General features: G+C 37.0%; 1 protein-coding gene across 1 annotated transcript; it reads right to left on the bottom strand.

Moving 5' to 3' along the window:
* Positions 1 to 9: 9 nt before the first annotated feature.
* Positions 10 to 15,504, bottom strand: afg1la (AFG1 like ATPase a). Its single transcript, XM_079633665.1, has 13 exons — positions 15,369 to 15,504; positions 9,778 to 9,995; positions 9,621 to 9,672; positions 9,409 to 9,510; positions 8,891 to 9,021; positions 8,616 to 8,715; positions 7,405 to 7,463; positions 7,147 to 7,229; positions 6,667 to 6,737; positions 6,306 to 6,406; positions 6,079 to 6,219; positions 5,882 to 5,998; positions 10 to 1,495 (listed from the first exon to the last, which is right to left on the bottom strand). The coding sequence occupies exons 1-13, from the start codon at positions 15,463 to 15,465 to the stop codon at positions 1,370 to 1,372; spliced, it is 1,398 nt and encodes a 465-aa protein (XP_079489791.1). The 5' UTR covers positions 15,466 to 15,504; the 3' UTR covers positions 10 to 1,369.
* Positions 15,505 to 20,550: the final 5,046 nt, after the last annotated feature.

Genomic DNA, 20,550 nt, shown 5'->3' with positions numbered 1-20,550 from the left:
ACTACTGTAAGTACTACTAATTTCAGTAGGGGTATTTTTTATTATTATTCTTTGCAAATTAGGGGAAAATTACAGTTTGCTATATCTTTAAAAGAATAACATTGAACAACAATGAGTTGGTGCATTACAGAAAGGAGAATTGTTTCCAAGACATTGCTATGCAGCTGCTTCTCTAATGGTACACATCGTATGATTTTGGGCCGTCCCAGATGAAAGATGACCAATCGTGGAGACTTCTGTGGTCATGGCTCCTGCAACGACCTACATCTACTGACTGGCCAATTAAAATGCAACATGAAATGGCCAATAGATCAACACGGCATGGAACTAAAGCTTAAAACTACTACTTACCTCAAGCTCCATTTGCAAAATTGGCATGCCAAGTCAGCCTCTTTTCCCAAGCCATATTCTCTTTTTCAGCACACATAAAAACCACAATTGCCAAAGTGTGATTCATCTTGCTCTATTTGTTTACCACTAGTGCATGCTGATGATTTTATTAGTCTACTCTATACTAACTTGTCGTAGCCTACAATTCAATAGGTGACATCTTCTTACAGTCTATGTCGTACCCAAGTTTATTAGATCCATGTTGTGTGATTTGTAATGATCTAATCGAATTGCCGAAATCTGTAGCAGACATGAGTGATCATAAAAGATAGTAATAGCACACTTCTCATCAACAAGCCACACAATCTGAGGTATCATTCATGCACAATGTGTGCCACAGGAAAGATAAACACCAAAACGTAATACCGGTACTTAGAATTAAGGATTTGAACAAACCCCAAATTATAAGTATGAGCTTGACTTGACTAGCAAGTACCACCAATGAATAAATGAATCTCTCAGGTCTGCAGAGCAAAGGTCTAAGTTACCATGTCTCCTTCCTTAGACCTAAATATACATGACTAATATTCTCATATTGTGGACACAAACAATAATGAATTAACCACATTCATACACATACCTGAAACTGAAGCACTATAGAAAGCTTCTAAACAATCAGACATCAATAAAAGTTAAAATAATTTTAATGCAAGCATTAATCTTAAATAGGTTGCATATCAATAATCTGACAATATAGGTTGTCAATAAAACATTTTACAAACCAGAAAGGCAGGCTGATTTTAAACATATCTTTGGCAGATTTGCATCCAGATTCCTCCAACAAACCTGCCCGTCTTTCAAGTGTCACGTTCATTTTTGCTTGTGCGTTTATAAAGTGCAGCATTATACCATACAGTTCTGATTAAAATACAAACCTCACCAAATCAAAATGGAGTTGACCCCAAGACCTCACGGGAGGCGGAGTCTTATGATAGTTGAGATGGCAGCTGTATATGGAGTTAGTAATGATTAAAGCTACTTAAGAGCCCCGCTCTCCTGCAACCCAGTACTCCTCGGTTTGCATCTCAGTGAGTCGAGAGACCGTCCTCTGGAAGGCGAACACCTCCTCCTCTCCCGTGAAGATCGCCAGAGAGCTGCCTGAATCCTGACACATTAAAAGAGATAATCAAATCAATGTGAAGTGAAGAGATCAACCACACAGCAAGGTTCAAATATGTTTTTTCTAAAGTCTAGACTACCATTTGTAGGTTCATGCAGTGACATTTTAATGACAATTTAGTTAACATTATCAACAGTGTTAACAGTGTCATTAGCACAAAATTACATGCAGTAATGATGTTTAGATATTTTACCATTAAAATACTGTTGTATTAGAGGTGAGATATTTTTGATTACATTAATGAAACAAATGGTGGTTTTGGGAGGGGGGGGGGTATATCTTATAATATTGGTTAAATATATCAAAATATATCTTTTAATTTTTTTCATTTACAGTTCACGGGATCGAATTTGGTCAAAACTTGTTTTACTAGGGTCAGTAAGAGTTTTCTTTTAAATAAACTACCGTAATACTTTTGGTCAGTAAGGTGACAGTAATGACATTATTAACATTACAAAAGATTTCTATATAATAAACGCTGTTGCTTTTGAACTTTGTTAATCGAAGAATCCTGAAAAGAATGTATTACGGTGTCCATACAAATATTTAGCCACACAACTGTTTTCAACATTGATAAATAATAATAAGAAATGTTTCTTGCGCAGCAAAATAAATGATATACAGTTGCATTCAAAATGATTCAATCCCCTTGACCCGCAAGACATTTAGCTGCCAAGAATTTTTTTTAATGAAAACAATTCAACAAAGGCATCAGTAAACTATTATAGAAATGTTATTAATACACATGAGTGACTCTTGAGAACGTAAAGTTGTTGAGAAAAGGGAAACAAATTATTTGTGCTCAAAATTATTCAACCTTCAAAATTCAAACTTTGTGGAGAATCTTTTATTCTTTATAACCGCCAGTAAACGCTGCCAGTAAGTGCTTAGAAGCTTCTGTCACGTCTCTACTGCAATCTTGGCCGATTCCTCGCTTGAAAAAGCTTCCAGATCACTGATAATCTTTGGTTTTCACGTTACCAATGCTTTCTTCAAATTCCACAAAATATTTTCAATGAGATTTAAATCTGAAGACCGTACAGGCCACTCAAGAACATCTTACGACTGATCCCTGTACCAAGCTTAAGTAGATTTGGATGTAAACGGATGGCTGTCCCACAGGAAAGTCCATTAATAATCAAGCTATCCAAATTAATTTTCGCATATTCAAGTCCTTTTATGTTTCTTCTTGGTCAAGAGTGGCATTTGCAAGACGTCCCAACATGAAGGCAGTGCTCGTCTAGTGCTCTTCTTATGCTTGTTTCTTACTCCTTTCATGAGGTCATCTTGCAAGTCTTTGATAGTAAATTGAGGGCTTTTCTCAGTTGCTCTGATTAAACATTTTATATAACTTTATAACTCAAAAGCATTACATTATATATTGACATGATCACTTAATTTGCCACTAAACTTATACATACAATTTTGTTTTTAAAACTCTGTATCTTTAGAAAAGCCAACATTTGTAAATTATTAGTCTCCGGGGGGGAATTTAATAATTTTCATTGTTTAAGTGTGTGTATATTTACAGTGCTTAGCATAAGTGAACACACCCATGCTAAAGTTGACTAAAAAGAGGAATAAAAAAATAATCTTTTGGAAATTGATCTCAATGCTTTATTTTAAAAAAATGAGGAAAACTCCAACCTTAATAAATGAAATAAAGTTCACCATACCTAAAGATTGACGCCTAATATCTGGTTTGATTTGCATTGAGAGACTATCTTATGGAAAGTACCCCATGACAATCTCTAGGTATGGTGAAGGGTGTGTGATGATGTGCGGCTATTTTAATTCCAAAGGCCAAGGGAACTTTATCAGGATTGCATAGTATCCTGGATCCATGAAATAACTGGCCTTCAAAAATAAAAATCTGCCTGCCTCTATGGGAATTCAACATAGGGGTGTCCTGACTTATGCCCCCGGTATTATAAGGAAGAACATTTATTTATTTAAGATACATTATTCATTCACAAAAAAATTGGTGTCCTTAAAGGTTGGAGGAGTTTTCCTAATTTTTTTAATTAAGGCATTAAAGGATAATTCCGGTATTTAACACCTTGAGTCTATATTGTAGTTTGTTTTGGATGAACAAGAGTGGTGGACAGCATTTTTTTGACAATGGTTCCTCTCTCGAGTTTTTGACTATAAAAGAATTGGCCATGAACCGATTTAACGAGTCAATGGTCATGTCCGAAAATGTAATTAAAACAGCCTTTAACAGTTTTCAAAACTGTGCAACTCACCGAGTGATTAGTGACGTTAGTTGATGTTCCAGAAACAAAAAGTGTTGCGAAATACAGTTTCTGTCGTGTTTTATTCGTCATTTTGTAAAATCCCATTGAATTCTGTTGAAGGACTGAGTTGCTCTTTAATATAAATGCGCTACCGGTAAGGGAAAAGGGGCTGTTTACATTTGGTCGATGTAGTATTTTTGCTCGCTTCCGTTTCTCATAAGGCTAGCGAGCAGAGCAACTTTGCTCCGGGAGAGTAAGCGAAATAAACAAACAAAACCTTCATTAATTGTTATTTGTAATATGAAGTTGAACTCGACTGTGACCGTGAGTGTCCCGCGAGACATAAACATCAGTTATCGCCATCAAGTGGTCGGGAGTGTGCTAACGCTTCAGATTCAAATAGAGCAGAAGTTACACAGTTGTGAAGTGTCTGAAAAAATAGTTCCACTATAGCAAAATAAACGGATTGGAATCATATATTGCGACGATATATTGTTTATAATCATCAATGAACACCACTAACCACTCGGAGAGTTTAACAGTTTTGTAAACAAACATTATTGGCTGTTTTAATGACATTTTCGGACATGACCAAGACTCCAATGTTAAATGGGTTCATGGCCAATTCTATTATAGTCAAAAACTCGAGAGAGGAACCATTGTCAAAAAAATGTTGTCCACCACTCTTGTTCATCCAAAACAAACTACAATATAGACTCAAGGTGTTAAATACCGGAATTATCCTTTAAGATCAATTTCCCAAAGTTGTTTTTTTATTCCTCTTTTTAGTCAACTTTAGCATGGGTGTGTTCACTAATGCTAAGCACTGTGTGTGTGTGTGTGTATATATATTAGGGGTGTCACGATTCTCCAAATCCTCGATTCGATTACATTTTCGATTCTAAGGTCACAGTTCGATTCGATTCTCGGTTTTTACTTTTTTTTTTTAAAGCACAGGCTGCTATGCCATTTTTAGACCAAACTTTTATGCATAATATCTGACCTTTGTTCGCAATGTACCACACTACATTGTCAAATTTAAAACATTAAGAACATAATGTAACAATACTTATATCTTCAGTCAATTGGAAACTTAAGCAAAATAACCTGCGATCTAGTTTCTCTTTTGTAACTGCAGTCTTCTTCACAGAAGATGACATTCAAGTTCACAACAAAACAAACAAACAAACAAACAGTTTAACAGATAAATCTATGCGTCGCGCAGAGCCACGTCTTTAAAATTCTAACACTTTATTCTCTGAGTGTACACAAACACACACACACCGGCGGCGCCATTCGCCGTCTGTCCGCGGCGCCAGCAACGGCTCAGGACCTTGTTCAAAATGAATCCTGCGGCTGCCGCACCAGAGAGCGCCATTCACATAGTTTTATATTACATTTATTATAAATGAATACATTTTATATACATTTATTTGTCTCAAATCGTCGTTATGACTTTGCTGCAATATACATGTTTTACATTCATTTACAGAAATCAGCTGGTTGAATGAAAATGGCTGATGTTATCGGATTTTCAGGATACATTCAGTTAACGGACGCTCTCTGAGATAAAGTGCAGACTAAGCAACGTTGTACAGTAGCCTCATAACATAGACATGATCTTAATTCCATAATGTCCTTAAACATAATATTGCAGGCCACATGAAAGTGCGCGTCTGGTGTACGATACCTCGAGTTGTCATAGACGCGCCGCGGCGCTTCTCGACCGGTGTGTGCGATACCTCGAGTTGTCAAAGACGCGCCGCTTCTCGTCCGGTGTGTGCGATACCTCGAGTTGTCAAAGACGCGGCGCTTCTCGTCCGGTGTGTGCGTGACTCGCAGCATTTCAACACGCGTTTTTTTCTGCTTGACAAGCCGACCGAACGTGACATGGGGGCGTGGCAGCATCGACGATTCCATTTTTTAATTCGATGATCGAGATTGTGACTTAATTTCGATCGATTTCGATTTAAAATCGAAATCGTGACACCCTTAATATATATATAATAATAATAAAATTATATAAAAATATAATAATAATACAATTCTAATGGAAACATTCAGCTTGCAAAAAATTTAATCATTTCTTTTTTCATTCTCAAAGAATTTAAATAGAAAATTATTTGTAAATTACCCTTGAAATGCCCAGATCATCCAATAAAACATGAGTGTCGTGATGATCATGATCCTCGTGATGTTCACAAACAAACAGCTCATCTAACGGAGCTTCTGCCAGAAGCACCACACGAACCTGTGGAGATATCCCACCAAACTGTCAGAGGTTCCTGTGCCAGACCTTCCATCGAAAACCACAAGTGTTTCACGACTTACCTTGTGCTCATATAGTGTGTCAATGAGAGTTATGAACCGTCTGGCCTGCGTCTTCTTGTTCAAAGTAAGCAGAGGAATGTTTCGGATGAATACGGTGTCAAACACAGCAGACATCTGCAGGTAGTCACTGGCTCCTATAGGCTAAGAGTTAAAAACAACACAAGGCTCACTGATTCTAGTTCATTTTACTGACTGAATGTGAGTTGGCATGAAAAACTCAAGCTTACCCGGTCACACAACTCCTCAAAGGTGCAGTCTGCTATGCTCCCACATGCTTTGTCAAGCGTCAGTATCCTGCCATGCACCTTCAGAGATCTGGGTCGGGTAACTGTGATAAACAAAATGAACCTGAATCAAATATGCAAAACAAAAAGTTTCATGGCAGGTAAAAAAAATTCTTAATTCACAAAATTTTGGATGCTATTACTTTGTAGCATATAATGGCAACCCGCATTCACATCTGTAGAACTATGACATCTAATGGTGTGTTATTAGAAATTCTTTTAGGGTGTTTTTACTGATCCACCATCAGCTGCTTAAACAAGACCGTTTTGTGCTATTCAGAGAACACATCAGCAACCAACTTACTGTCATTCTGTTTAAAAGCCATCTCATCAAACAGCGTGTCGAGTGTTGCATGAACATTGGGTTCACTGGAACTAAATAAAAAAATGTTTTCATAAATAATTCATCACTTCATAAAACAACTTTTTATTCACAGATACTTGGTCAAAGGGCTAATACTCCCTGTTCAGGCAGAAGCATGTCATGTTTTGGATGTTAAATACTTATATTAGTCTCTTTATATTAAGAAGGAATAAGAATAAGGAGGATGCAATTCATACGAGGATATTCGAAAAGTGGCGCTTCCTGACTGGCCCAAGCAACACTGTCTCATAATGTTACAAGATTGGATTGTTTGAAGACCATTATTATTTTTGAAACGCTGTTTGGTAATGCTAGTGGCGCAGAAATTGCACAGCTTTAAATACTACAGGAATCAATTTAAAGATGCACTAAACTAATGCGGTAACATCTCATTTTGTACAACATAATGCATTTACTCACAGGTAGACGAGTTTCCCGGCTGCAGGGCAATTTCTTCTCCGATAATCTATTCCAGAATCCAAACGTAGTGTTTGGCAATACTCCTGTTTAAAAGACATTTGATCAGTGAATTACATGCAGTACTTCCAACACAAAAGAACAAAATCAACAGGCATTATAATTTTTCTGATCATATTACAAGTTCAACAAAAGGCATCAAGTACAGCAATGAACACTGCGCTAAATGTATTGGATAATAAACAATGCTGAAGTGCTTACCTTTAGCACAGCTATGAATGGCACAAAGTTCACCCTCTGCAATCCGTTTTTGTACAGATCTGTAAAACAAGATATTGTTCTCAGTACAAACTGGAATTTGGAAGGTAAGAGTTCTTGAAAGAAACTGCACTTCTGTGATGCTGGGACAGTCACTAGCTATGCTTCCATCTAAAGTTGCAAATTTAACTTTAATAATATTTGCGAATAAAGCACAGTTGATGTGTTCTCTTGAAGAAAATAGTCACTTCTAGGGAAATTCATGCAAAATGTCTTTATTAAAAATGGAAGTTGTGGCCTAATGATAGTCGGACTTGTAACCTGAAGGTCGTGGGTTTGATTCTCAATACTGGCAGGAAACGACTGTGGCGCTCTTGAGCAAGACACCTAACCCCCAATCGCTCTCCGGGCGCTTCAGCAAAAATGTCAGTCCACTGCTCTGGGTGTGTGTGTCCACGGCTTGCAGTGTGTGTGTGTGTGTGTGAGTGTGTGTGTGTGTTCACTACTCCTAATGTGTGATGGGTTAAATGCAAACTTGGCCCTCACGTCCCTTCACTTCAATCTCGGAAGCCACTGTGTTTTTTTTTTTCTACAGTACAATCATAAATGACTTGTGCCTCAGAGCACACAGACGAAAGGCAATGTCATGTTATCTTGCGTTCAGATGCCTGATGTTTGGGAACGCAATCGTGTTAGACAGTTCTGAGAGATAATTATACCAAATCATTTTGATGACAGACTTTGGCTCAGGCATTTCAGAGTGACCAAACCAACATTTGAAATGCCGTGTAAGGAAATTGATCCGCTGGTTAGTCCTGTAGTCCTAAACACATCAGTGTGTTTTTGTTTTTTTGCACATCAAGGGATTTATTTGGTAAATGTGTTTTAATCGTAGTTTATACGCATGTATTGTCATCGGATAAAAATATATATATATCTGCCTCAATTGAGCGCATACGGTTTTATACACATCTTTCAAATTTATGTGCATCTTGGCATTTCCAACTGGTTTTTTTATGCAATATTCCAAAATTCACATAAAAATAGGTAAATGGAAATGCAACACTGAAGAAATGATAATAGGCTTTCCAAAGAGTCTTGATTAGTTCAAGCAACAATGTCACTCATACACCCGAATGAAAGTGTATAACACCTACATACACTCCAGTGACAACATATCAATAGTTTTTGACTCTTGATTATTTGCTTCATACCGTCAGGAGGCCGGTTGGACGTGGCAACAACAACAACCCCTTTAAGGAAGAGGTTCTCAAAGAGCTGCTTAAGGATCATGGCATCTGCGATGTCAGTGACCTAATGAACAGAGAAAGCAAAAGAAACCTTTAAATATCAATACTGATTATTCTCTGTGCCGGTTTGATTGTCACTGCCTGGATTTAAAAGATAACTCAGGAAGATCTCAGCACACTGAAGCGATCACAAAGCTTGATTAGATTGCAACGATACAATTACAAAGTGAAACATTCACCTGAAACTCATCAAAACACAGAAGGCAGGCTTCCTCGCTGATTTCTTCTGCAACCGGAGCAATAGGATCGTACGCCTTTGCCATTTTACCCACTTTTCTTTTGGGTAAACTTTGCTTGAGCCGATGGATTCCTACATAAACATGACTCTATCTGAGTGAGAGCAAATAATGGGAACTTTACTATTTTGGCATCAGTTTAATCATACATGGGTTATTTTTGGGCTCCAGGAATATTTCAGTCCCTCAAACATTTTATATATATTAAATGATGGACCTTGTTGTATCAATTTCTGGCTTCTGTTTAAAAAAATAAAAAAAAGATAATATTTTGTGCTGGCATGTTATGGGGTAGTCATAACATTTATTAAATAAAGCTATAGTAAAAACAATAATAAATAAATGAATATAAAATAACCAGAATTATGAGTGCACAAACATTAATAGAGTACAGGTATATTAAAAGTCTAAAGAATCTTATTAAAAACTAAACTTAAAAAGAACAGTCATAACAAACTTACGTCGATGTACATCCAACATGAATCCATGAAAATGGACCCTTTTTTTCTTCTCTGTCTCTACATGATTATAAAACATGTCCATAACCATAGTTTTTCCTGTGCCTGTAAATGAGGAAATTCACATAGATATCAGAACTGAGCAATTCATTTCCAGTACAATTAAGTTGATCTGACACTATGTGACAGCCACGACATAACGTTGCAAAACTTACCAACGTCTCCATATATGTAATAACCTTTTGGTGGCTTTCTCTGGGAGAAGAACTGTCGCAAAAGAATCAAAAACATATACAGTAGAAGTTAGAATTCGTTTAAAAACACTTTCACAGTATCTACAGGGTATGTTTTGGCGGATTTAGGCCAGTTTACCTTTGAAAAAAACGATGAGCGGTCATTGCTGTACCCTCGAAGATTCTTTTGCATCTGTTCCAGTTTTTCCATAACAGCCTTTTGCTGCAGATCTTCTCGTAACTGTCCATCTCGAATAAGACTGTTGTAATGCTGCAGGGGTCCGCCAAAACTGCTGCTGGGAGAGGTCGTGGCGCTGGGCTCTTCAACAGTCTGAGACAGCACACTTGTGGCAAGCCCTTGTGGAAGAAATGTAATATGTTCAATGTGTTTGCATAACCTTCAAAGCATAGAATCTTAGAAAACATGATTGGACAATGAGAAATGTGTGACTAATGTATGACTGAGACAAAGGTAGGATGCAACCATGTGTTAATTATGGGACATGTTGTTCATTTAGTCACTCTGATGACATAGAGGGAGTTAACCGTGTTAATTATGGGACATGTTGTTCATTTAGGGTGTATTCACACCTGCCTTGTTTGGTTCGATTGAATCGAACTCTAATTCGTTTCCCCCTTGGTGCGGACCTTTTGGGCAGGTGTGAATACAGCAATCGAACTCGGGTGCGGACCAAACAATCAAACTGAGACCCAGCTGAAGAGGTGGTCTCGGTACGGTTCCAAACGAACTCTGGTACGGTTCGTTTACGATGTGAACATGAACCGACCCAATTGCAAGAAAGCTCTGCGCCTTTGAGTTAACAGGCTTCCGTAGTCGGAGTTGCGTTATGGGAAAGTGATCTGTTGTTGATTTACTGCATTTTGGCATAATGGTTTGTGTTATTGTTCGTTCAAGTGCGAAAGATAATTCCATTCCGGCGCGCTGTCTGGCCACACGATACTGTTGCGCGTCTTTCTGCACGTCGGTAGGGTTGCCACCCGTCCCTTAAAATACGGAATCGTCCCGTATTTACAAGTAAGATGATGCGTCCCGTATCAAATCAATAAGGGACGCGATTTGTCCCGTATTTTACATTAGGCCCACATATAGTTGAATAAAAACATAAGGATTTTGCAGTATGGATAATACTAATAGCAAATATAAAGAAATCAATTTCTTAGTAGAGAAGCTCATTGCGTGATTGCATTTTAGCGTCTTTGTTTCTATAGCGACTGAGTCTCGTGAACATGCGCTGTAAACCTGCACGTTTTTTAACCCCTCGTGCGCTGTTCGGGTCTTTTCGACCCCAAATGACGTTTGCTGAAATAAATAAAACATTATATTTGTCCAAATGATGTGAGACTTTGCACGGTTGACAACACTTTCTACATCTACAAAAACAATTAAATAAATTTGAATAATATCTGTTTTTTATGTTAGTGTGGGGGGAAAAAGTCACACTTGTGTTGTTTCAACAAAATGTCATTTTGAAACATAAAAGTTTTTTTTTTTAGGATTTATAGTTTTAGGAGGATTTATTATATTTTTTTTACTTTAGGCTATATAAATAAATATTTTTTAAACAAAAACAGTAAAAAAAAAAAGAAGTTAAATTCACTTTATAAAAGACCCACATTTCTAACGTTCATTGATATGGATAATTTGACATGGTTTAGTGTAAGATTTTTGTCCATCTTTTGGAAAATGCTGTTTTAAAAGTAAAGAAATTATCACTTTAGTAGATGGCTGCAGAGCTACACCATTTGCTATTTGACTAAAATACATATTTTCAATAGCTTTTAGTTGGATTCATATCTACATATTATGAAATCACAATTATAACAATAAAAATGAGCATTTGTGGGGGTCCCTTATTTTGCCACACTGAAGGTGGCAACCCTACGTGTGTGCATCATTGGAATGGAATGAATGAACGAGTGTGTGCGCATCAGGACATTCACATACAGAGCGTTCTCTTTAGTCTAATCGCGCGTCGGTGCTGCGTTAAATTACGTTAAACTGGTCAAACTTAATCACCAGCGTTAACGTTGACAGCACTTGTTAGCAGTATATACAATAGCTGAGCTCCTTCCTTGTCCTTGTCCAATGAATGGACGCTTAGCACACGTGTGGTTTTGTTTACAAATTTTGGTTCACTTGCAAAAAGAGCAGTGTGAAAGCAAACCGTACCAAACATAATAACAAAATTATTTGGTCCGGACCAAAGCAAGTGAACTATCGGACTTTCCTGGTGTGAATACACCCTAAGTCACTCTGATGACATAGAGGGAGTCAACCATGGGCAGCGCTAGGGAGGGGATAGCAGGTGCTTCAGGCCAAAGCAAATTTCTGGAAGCAATCATATTCAGGCTGTATTCTTAAAGCCCTAAAGCGCATGGTGAAGAAGAAAAAAAGAAAACTTATCTTGTTATTTCGATATATTAAGTAGTTATTTCAACATTATATCTCGCTGTTTCGACATAAGTCGTTATTTCGACATAATATCTGTTATTTCGACAAAATATAGGCTAATCGTTATTTTGACTTAATGTCTCGTTATTTCGACACAATAAGTCGTTATTTTTACATAATATCTGTTATTTCTACATAATATCTCGTTATTGGACATTATAAGGGGACATTCTAATCTGCATTAAGCCTTAATGGTTTTCGGAGGAAAATGCTTAACGTGTAATTAAAAAAACGTCGCGTTCATATTCTGGAATCATCTGATTTTTTTGTACATAGTATAGCCTACTTCATTATGATTTTAGTATCATAATGATTCATAAATATTCATTATGTTCACAAACAAATGCCTTTCAACTTATGTGTGCAAAATTCAGAATTAAATGAATATGCTGCAATTTGTACAAATAGAGAGTCTGTAGGCCTACTATACGTGTTGTAGCCATTAAATGAGCGCATTTAGTTTCATATTATCAAAATATTATAATGTTATGTTGATTATGAAAAGTGAACAGCATGAGTAAGATAGGATGCGCAATATATCGGGAGACATGGAGTGGTTCAGACATGATTTTGACCACTTCATTAAGCTTTGTTTTGTAGAAAGCCTTTCTTAAAGTGAATTTCGTTTTGTATAAATTGTATCTTAATTTTAAACCATTTTTCATCAATCAATTGCCTGGATTTAATAAATAAGAAGCAAATATATCAGACAATATAATCATGACATAGAGGCGCCGGCACGGTCACTTGAGCTGGAGCGCATCTCATCATAAATGAAACGAAACTCAGTGTATGCCTCACAGACATGATAAATACATCTATAGAAAGCTTTAAATGTCAAAACAAAACAATTCAAAACTAAAACAGGCTACTCTCTGATTATGTAATCCATTATGTGCGTTTCTCTCTATAGGCGCGTTCACTACGGAGATGGCGATCGTCAACTTCATCTTTGCAGCCGACACTTACACAGAAAACACTAGTTTATTAAAGGAACACTCCGACTTTTTGGGACTTTATCCTATTCAACTTATCCCCCAGAGTTAGATAAATCCATACATACCTTTTTCATCTCCGTGCGTGCTATGAGTCTGTTTGACGCACCCACCGCTAGCCTAGCTTAGCACAAAGACTGGATGTAAATGGTTGCAGCTAGCATACTAATCCAAATAAGTGACAAAATAACGCAAACATTTTCCTATTTACATATTGTGATTTGTATAGTCACAGAGTGTACAAAAAACAAAGTCAAATGAGACACAGACATATTTTAACCGTATAAATACTGGGAACTATATTCTCTGAAGGCGAAGCACTGCTACTTGGGCGGAGTGATAACCGCAGCACCTGAGACGCGCCGTGGTGAGGAGCAGAGAATTCGTTCAGAGCGCGTCTCAGGTGCGCTGCGGTTATCACTCCGCCCTATATTCAGGGAATATAGTTCCCAGTATTTATACGGTTAAAATATGTCTGTGTTTCATGTGACTTTGTTTTTTGCACACTCTGTGACTATATAAATCACAACATGGAAATAGGAAAATGTTTGCGTTATTTTGTCACTTATTTGGATTAGTATGCTAGCTGCAACCATTTACATCCAGTCTTTGTGCTAAGCTAGGCTAGCGGTGGGTGCGTCAAACAGACTTTTAGCACGCACGGAGATGAAAAAGGTAAGTATGGACTTATCTAACTCTGGGGGATACGTTGAATAGGCTAAAGTCCCAAAAAGTCGGAGTGTTCCTTTAAGAACAATAAATGCACACGTGTAACCAGATTTACAAATGCACATCTTGTAAAATACGCACACGTTATGTCGAAATAATGAGATATTATGTTGAAATAAGAAGCGTGAAGTCCACACACTGAAAATAGCTGCTCCAAATTAATTTACTAAAAGTGCAACGTTTCAACCCTCAGGTCTTCATCAGGCACAATCAATGATCATATTATGTTAAAATAACAATATTAATAATAATAAATCTTTAAGAATATTTGATTGAATGCTGAATGTTGTGCTTGTTCAATTTAATCAAATGAAAACTTTAATAAAATGAAACCCTCAGCACCTGCGTAAAAAATTATCTGGTTCATCTTGAGTCAGTCAACTATAAAGGAGGAAGGATGCCCTCCCTTCACTGTCACACTCTTATGACTGCTGGCCTTTTCTTGCAAGAAAATAAATAACCTTTTTAAAGACAATTGGTACATGTTGTTGTCTCTTAATCAGTGATGTAATAATTGTTTGCCACCACACCCTTCAGGATAGAAAAGGGTTTCATGAGATTGAGTTAAACAAGAGTGCATGTGTTGATTTGCATGACTGCAACATGTTTATTTATCTTGGTTATATGTAAATATTGAAGGAACACAGTTAACTTTCTTCTTATTTAACATCAGTTTTAGGAGAGACAGGGGCTAGTTGTCAAAAAGGTTATAAGGTTTTGAACCTAGAGTTCAATTTTTCGTTACAGGTTTTTATTTTTTTCGTTTAAAACTGTAATTTGAGTGAATTCTGTCCTACAAACTAACATTATATTATCATAATTTCAGTAAAAAAAATGCTTAAACACACACAAAAAAACCACACACACAGATACATATTAAAGACAAGAGTCAAGTTCAACTACATTATGTAGTGCAAGAAGACCTTATCCTCAAGATAAGAGTATAATAAAAATGTCTGGTTGGAGCAAGTTGTAACACGTGATTTAAATGTAATAAACATACCTTGAGAAACGTAAAAAGCCTAAAAACTAGGGTAAACAGTACTTGACAACTATAGCACACACACACACACACTAATATATATACATACATACATACATACATAACGTTACATACATACATACATACATACATAACGTTACATACATACATACATAACGTTACATACATACATACATAACGTTACATACATACATACATACATACATACATACATACATACATACATACATACATACATACATACATACATACATACATACATACATACAGTTACATACATACATACATACATACATACATACATACATACATACATACATACATACATACATACATACATACATACATACATACATACATACATACATACATACATACATACATACATACATACATACATACATACCTCTTATTTATCTAAAGTAAAAAACTGGGTGTTCTCGTCTTGTCAGGTTATCAGTGTCAAAAGTCAACATACCGACATTTATCATAAAAACATACTGTCATTCACTTGTCACGAAAACCCTTACCTCTTCTAATACAGCTGATAATACTAGGCAAAGTTGACTTCGACAGAAGCTTGTTTTTCATACAAAACTGAAGTCCAAGCGCCATCAAGGCTGCCATGATGATTCAAACTGCGGAAGCTTTATTGAAAGGGCGCTCAGAACAGTGGGAATGGGCGTGGTCTTTGTGTAAGGGGCCGTACGACTCATGAATAATTAATTATTTAACGTGACTCTCCGCCCCACCAGCGAACAACGTCAGATTTATCTAATTTATATTCATAAGCTGAGACGGCCTTCCCCTGTCAACGACATTACAGCCGGTAAACCTGAAAGAGAATTATCATTATTATCATTCAGTGTTTTTAAATGTTAAGTAAAATAAAGTTTGTGGTTAACATTAGATAGGCTACTTAAAGGATAATTCCGGTATTTAACATCTTGAGTCTATATTGTAGTTTGTTTTGGATGAACAAGAGTGGTGGACAAATTTTTTTTGACAATGGTTCCTCTCTCGAGTTTTTGACTATAAAAGAATTGGCCATGGACCCATTTAACATTGGAGTCAATGGCCATGTCCGAAAATGTCATTAAAACAACCTTTAACATTAGTTTTCAAAACTGTGCAACTCACCGAGTGATTAGTGATGTTAGTTGATGTTCCAGAAATTCCAGAATTATCCTTTAACGAGATCTTCACATTTTGTTATGCCCATGTTATTTACATAACATAAATAACACCTATACTAGGTTTATATGTTATTGTTCACTAAAAAACATAATTACTCTCTGAACAATATTGTATAAAAAAATAAAAAGTAAAGATTTTTTTACACAAACTCATAAATAATAACAAGTACCCATTTCTTAAGCACACTCTTTTTTACTTATTGAAGCTTGCTTCCTTGTTTGTAATTTGTACTTTTTACATTCCTTACGTTTAATTTTTTCTTGATTTCTTATTTTTTCCAATGCAGTGCTGTTTCTTCTCTTCTTTTATTAAATAAAATAATAGCCATGTTAGTATGATGTGAAATCTTGCATGTTTGGAAGGATTTCATAATGAGATGCTCTCATTGAATAACAGTTAATGTAGACATATAATGACAGCCAGCAGCCTATAATCCCATCACCTCATCCACCTCTGACATTATATTAGCTCTACGGAAGAATGTTTTATGAACATGTGATGGGAAGCAGCAAAGGATCTGGATGCCTGTTGCCATGACAACCACTGAGCTCCTCGAGCCTGAAGGCCCGAGACCGTGCCGCATCATCCACACGGTAACACACGCTCTGGCTTCATGACATGCGTTGCCATTCGCTTAGCTTACTGTGGATGATGATGAGCCGAGTTCATTCAGGAGCTGTCTCCTCCTTCACCGTTTGCATGCACCTTCATCTTTTATTGACACATTCTCACCTACTTTGCCCTTGCCTGGAAGACAAGGTGAGAAGGTTGTTTTAGCTGTGCTTTCATTCTCAAAGAGCCAGTGTCCATAGCTACTTAATGCAGGAGCATGCTGAAAGCCATGAGGGAGATGGATGTTTGTGTGTTTGTATCCATGGCAAAACCACTTGTCTTCCCCTTCACTCAATGCTTTAGTCTAGAGAGACGACTGAAGCCTGTGTGTGTACAGACTCCGGGTTCTGTAGGTCTATGCATGTAGATGGGGGTTTACTGAAGAATAATACACACGTCACAGGCAGCAGCTCGACTAGGTAATTATAATTAGCTATGTTAATGAGGGTTAACGATAGTCTAAAAATGCAACTGTAAAGAAAAGCTTGTTTAAAAAATGAACATATTGCATATTCAATATTTATCTCACTGTTTGTTTAGCAACATTTGATCACCAAAATCTATCTATCTATCTATCCATCCATCCATCCATCCATCCATCCATCCATCCATCCATCCATCCATCCATCCATCCATCCATCCATCCATCTATCCATCTATCTATCTATCTATCTATCTATCTATCTATCTATCTATCTATCTATCTATCTATCTATCTATCTATCTATCTATATCTACATGATGAAAATTGTATTACTCTCTCTATTATGTATCCTCCTAACACAACACAATCTTGCAAATACCGGTATATTCCTATTGATCTTCCATGACAAGCAACTGAATTTTCAGTTTACATGTAACACCCATTTTTGCACAAATAAATGTACTGTATAAATACAAATGTATTACAGGACAGTAGCAGCTGCTTTTTAGGGTTGTGACGTTTCTCCATGTTCAAAAATGGTTGTGCTGGTGGCAAATTCAGTAACACTTCAGAACAAGGTTCATTAGCTAACATTAGTTACAGTTTTTCTCAGTCGCTTTGGTACATTTCTCAGATTAGAATTGAAATTCTCAAAACTACCAGTTCAATCTTCACATCATTGTGTCACACATCAAAAAAACAGTTTCTCATTTCTTTCAACAAGTTGCAAATGCTTTGGTACATCCATGCCAATGATTATGTACAATTATCTGCTGTTTCCTACATTATTAATTGCTTATGTCATGTTGATCAAGATGTATTATAATGGGTCTCTGTTGAATAGTCTCATCCCACACAACATTTAGGCATTAGTTCATCATAGCATAAGTCTTTACATGCAAAATGGTTTAACAAAGTTGTCATAATATGTCAAGCATATTTCTATAAATTTCCATTAGACTTTTTTTCTAAATCTGTCCTGAATTGGTCAATTGCTCCCAGGTGAATCTTGGCTTTCTCTAACGAAGGTGCATCTCATGAGCCATAAACTGAAATATCATCGGCCACAGAGCTATAGTTGATGTGCCAGGCCAACGGGGCGGGAACATAACCTTGGGTGCTGCTATCTCTGAGAATGGTGTGCTAACGCATATTCCCATTATTGGGCCATAGCGTCTTGGACAGAGCGTCTTGTCACCTTTTTAGCTCTACAGCAGGGGTCACCAAACTCGGTCCTGGAGGGCCGCTGTCCTGCAGAGTTTACAGTAAACTCTGCTGGACAGCGGCCCTCCAGGACCGAGATTGGTGACCCCTGCTCTACAGGGATCTCATCCCTGAACAAGAGAGGGGTCAGATTGGAGATGACCTGCCAGAGTACGTGATAGTTTGGGACAATGTCAGTTTCCATCGCTCTGACTTCATCAGGCAATGGTTTGCGGCCCACAACAGGATGCTGATGGAGTTCCTCTCACCCTACTCCCCATTCCTCAACCCCATTGAGGATTTTTTTTCTCAGCATGGAGATGGAAAGTATATGATCGCCAGCCACATACACAGAGGACCCTTCTGGCTGCCATGGATGCAGCGTGTGATGATGATATCACAGCAGAGGCTGGATGAGACACTTTCCGCAAGAGAAGATATCCGTTGCGATGTGGATGAGAATTTGTGGCCCAACAGACAGGAACGTCAGGAGGTGTAGGAAGACTGCACTGTAATTCCTACAGCACTGCATGTACTGTGCATGTACTGTACATGTTTCCCTAAGGAGATTGTCCTATGTTCACATTTCTACTGTTTTTGTTTTTCTTTGTGCTATCCAGTGCTGTCTTTTCCTTTCTGTATCGCAATGACATGGTCTGTCAACAAATTACAGTACAAACAGTAAACGCATAAATGTGAATCTTGTCCAGTCTCTTGCAATCAATCTCCCACCTACAATTTACAATAATTGTCACCAAAACTTTAGCCATAGTTTACATCAGGACATCCCTCCAGAGTACACTGTTATATTGAAAACATGACTAAGCAATTTGACTGTCTTATCCGTACACAATGACACAAGTACATGTCATTCGGATGGCACTGACATGTTCATTGACAAAGATATTTACTTTTGAGAGATGAACTAAGGATGTTGAGCAAGAGACTGGATTTTGCAGGTAATCCATGGTGTTTTGCTATTTTACGAATTGTTTTAAGAAATGCACTTACTGTTTTGCAAATGTCGAGGATGATTCAAGAAATGTACCAAAGCGACTGAGAAAAACTGTAATGTATTTACTAACATGAACTAACAATGGGCAATACATTTGCTACTATATTAGTTCATCTTTGTTAATGTTAGTTACTGTAATAACTATTCAATGAACTAATGCCTATATGTTTTGAGGGGTAAGACTAACAGAGAACCAGTATAATACATTTTGAGCAACACGACATAAGCAGTTGATAATGTATAGGAAACAGCAGACAACTGTACTTAATGTATTGCAATTTTATTCAAAAGAATGAGAAATTGCTTTTATGATGTGCACAAGTGACTAGATGATGTGGAGGTTGAACAAGTTTAGAGAATTTCAGTTGTGATCTGAGAAATGTACCAAAGCGACTGTAAATCAATGCGAAATTCAAATCTGATGTGAACAAGAAACTAATTGTTTGAGATCTGAACTTATTGTTTTGAGAAAAGAAAGAAAGAAAGAGAAAGAAAGAAATAAAAATCTTATTTAAGAATTGAGCCGAAGGGATCGAGGCAAAACCGGAATGTATTTTCATTAAACACTCTCAGTAATGTTTGTACAGTAGAAAACGATTTTATTTATTTTTATTACTTTTATTTTATGAGATTCACCCACAAGCATCTTTATAGTTATTACTGACAATTTGATTTTTACGGTTCCCTTGAACCAATTCATTTCCATTTGCTTTTGCAAAAGCAGCTTACTGAATTTTAAAATTCATTTTATAAAGAGTTTCAGAGCTCATAAAATAATTTACATTGAAACAAAAGTATTCACTGTAAATCTGAATTCCCCCCTACTCAAAAAAATTGAGTTAGTAGCACATTTTGACAGAGTGAAGCCTAATGGCCAGTAACCCATCATGTCAATATTCTCTGTTTGTTGTCTATAGATCTAACGTGTGCTCTTGTGGATTCAGCACAAAGGCCAGACAACAGGAGTGAAATGCAATCAGCTTCATTGACCGGCTCATTCGTCCCAGCCAGACAGGAATGATCCCGGGCCACAAGCGTGGCAGAACCACATCACACGTCATTGAGTCTCTCCCGGCAATAAAGGTTATGAAGAAAAGGAGAGAAAAGCATTTGAGGTTATTCCTTCTAAAAACTATGTACAGTATGCCATCATGTGATCATGATTTTCTATGGCAAGCAGCTTTTGGAGAACTGGTTTGCTTCTGCAATGTCTGGTTTTATAAATGATGAAACGTTCACCTGAAAATTCAGATTGATGTGC

This window comes from Phoxinus phoxinus (assembly GCF_949152265.1).
Source record: "Phoxinus phoxinus genome assembly, chromosome: 13".
NCBI classification, from domain to species: Eukaryota; Metazoa; Chordata; class Actinopteri; order Cypriniformes; family Leuciscidae; genus Phoxinus; species Phoxinus phoxinus.
Note: the sequence above shows the minus strand (reverse complement) of the source record. Positions and strands in the feature narration are given on the sequence as shown.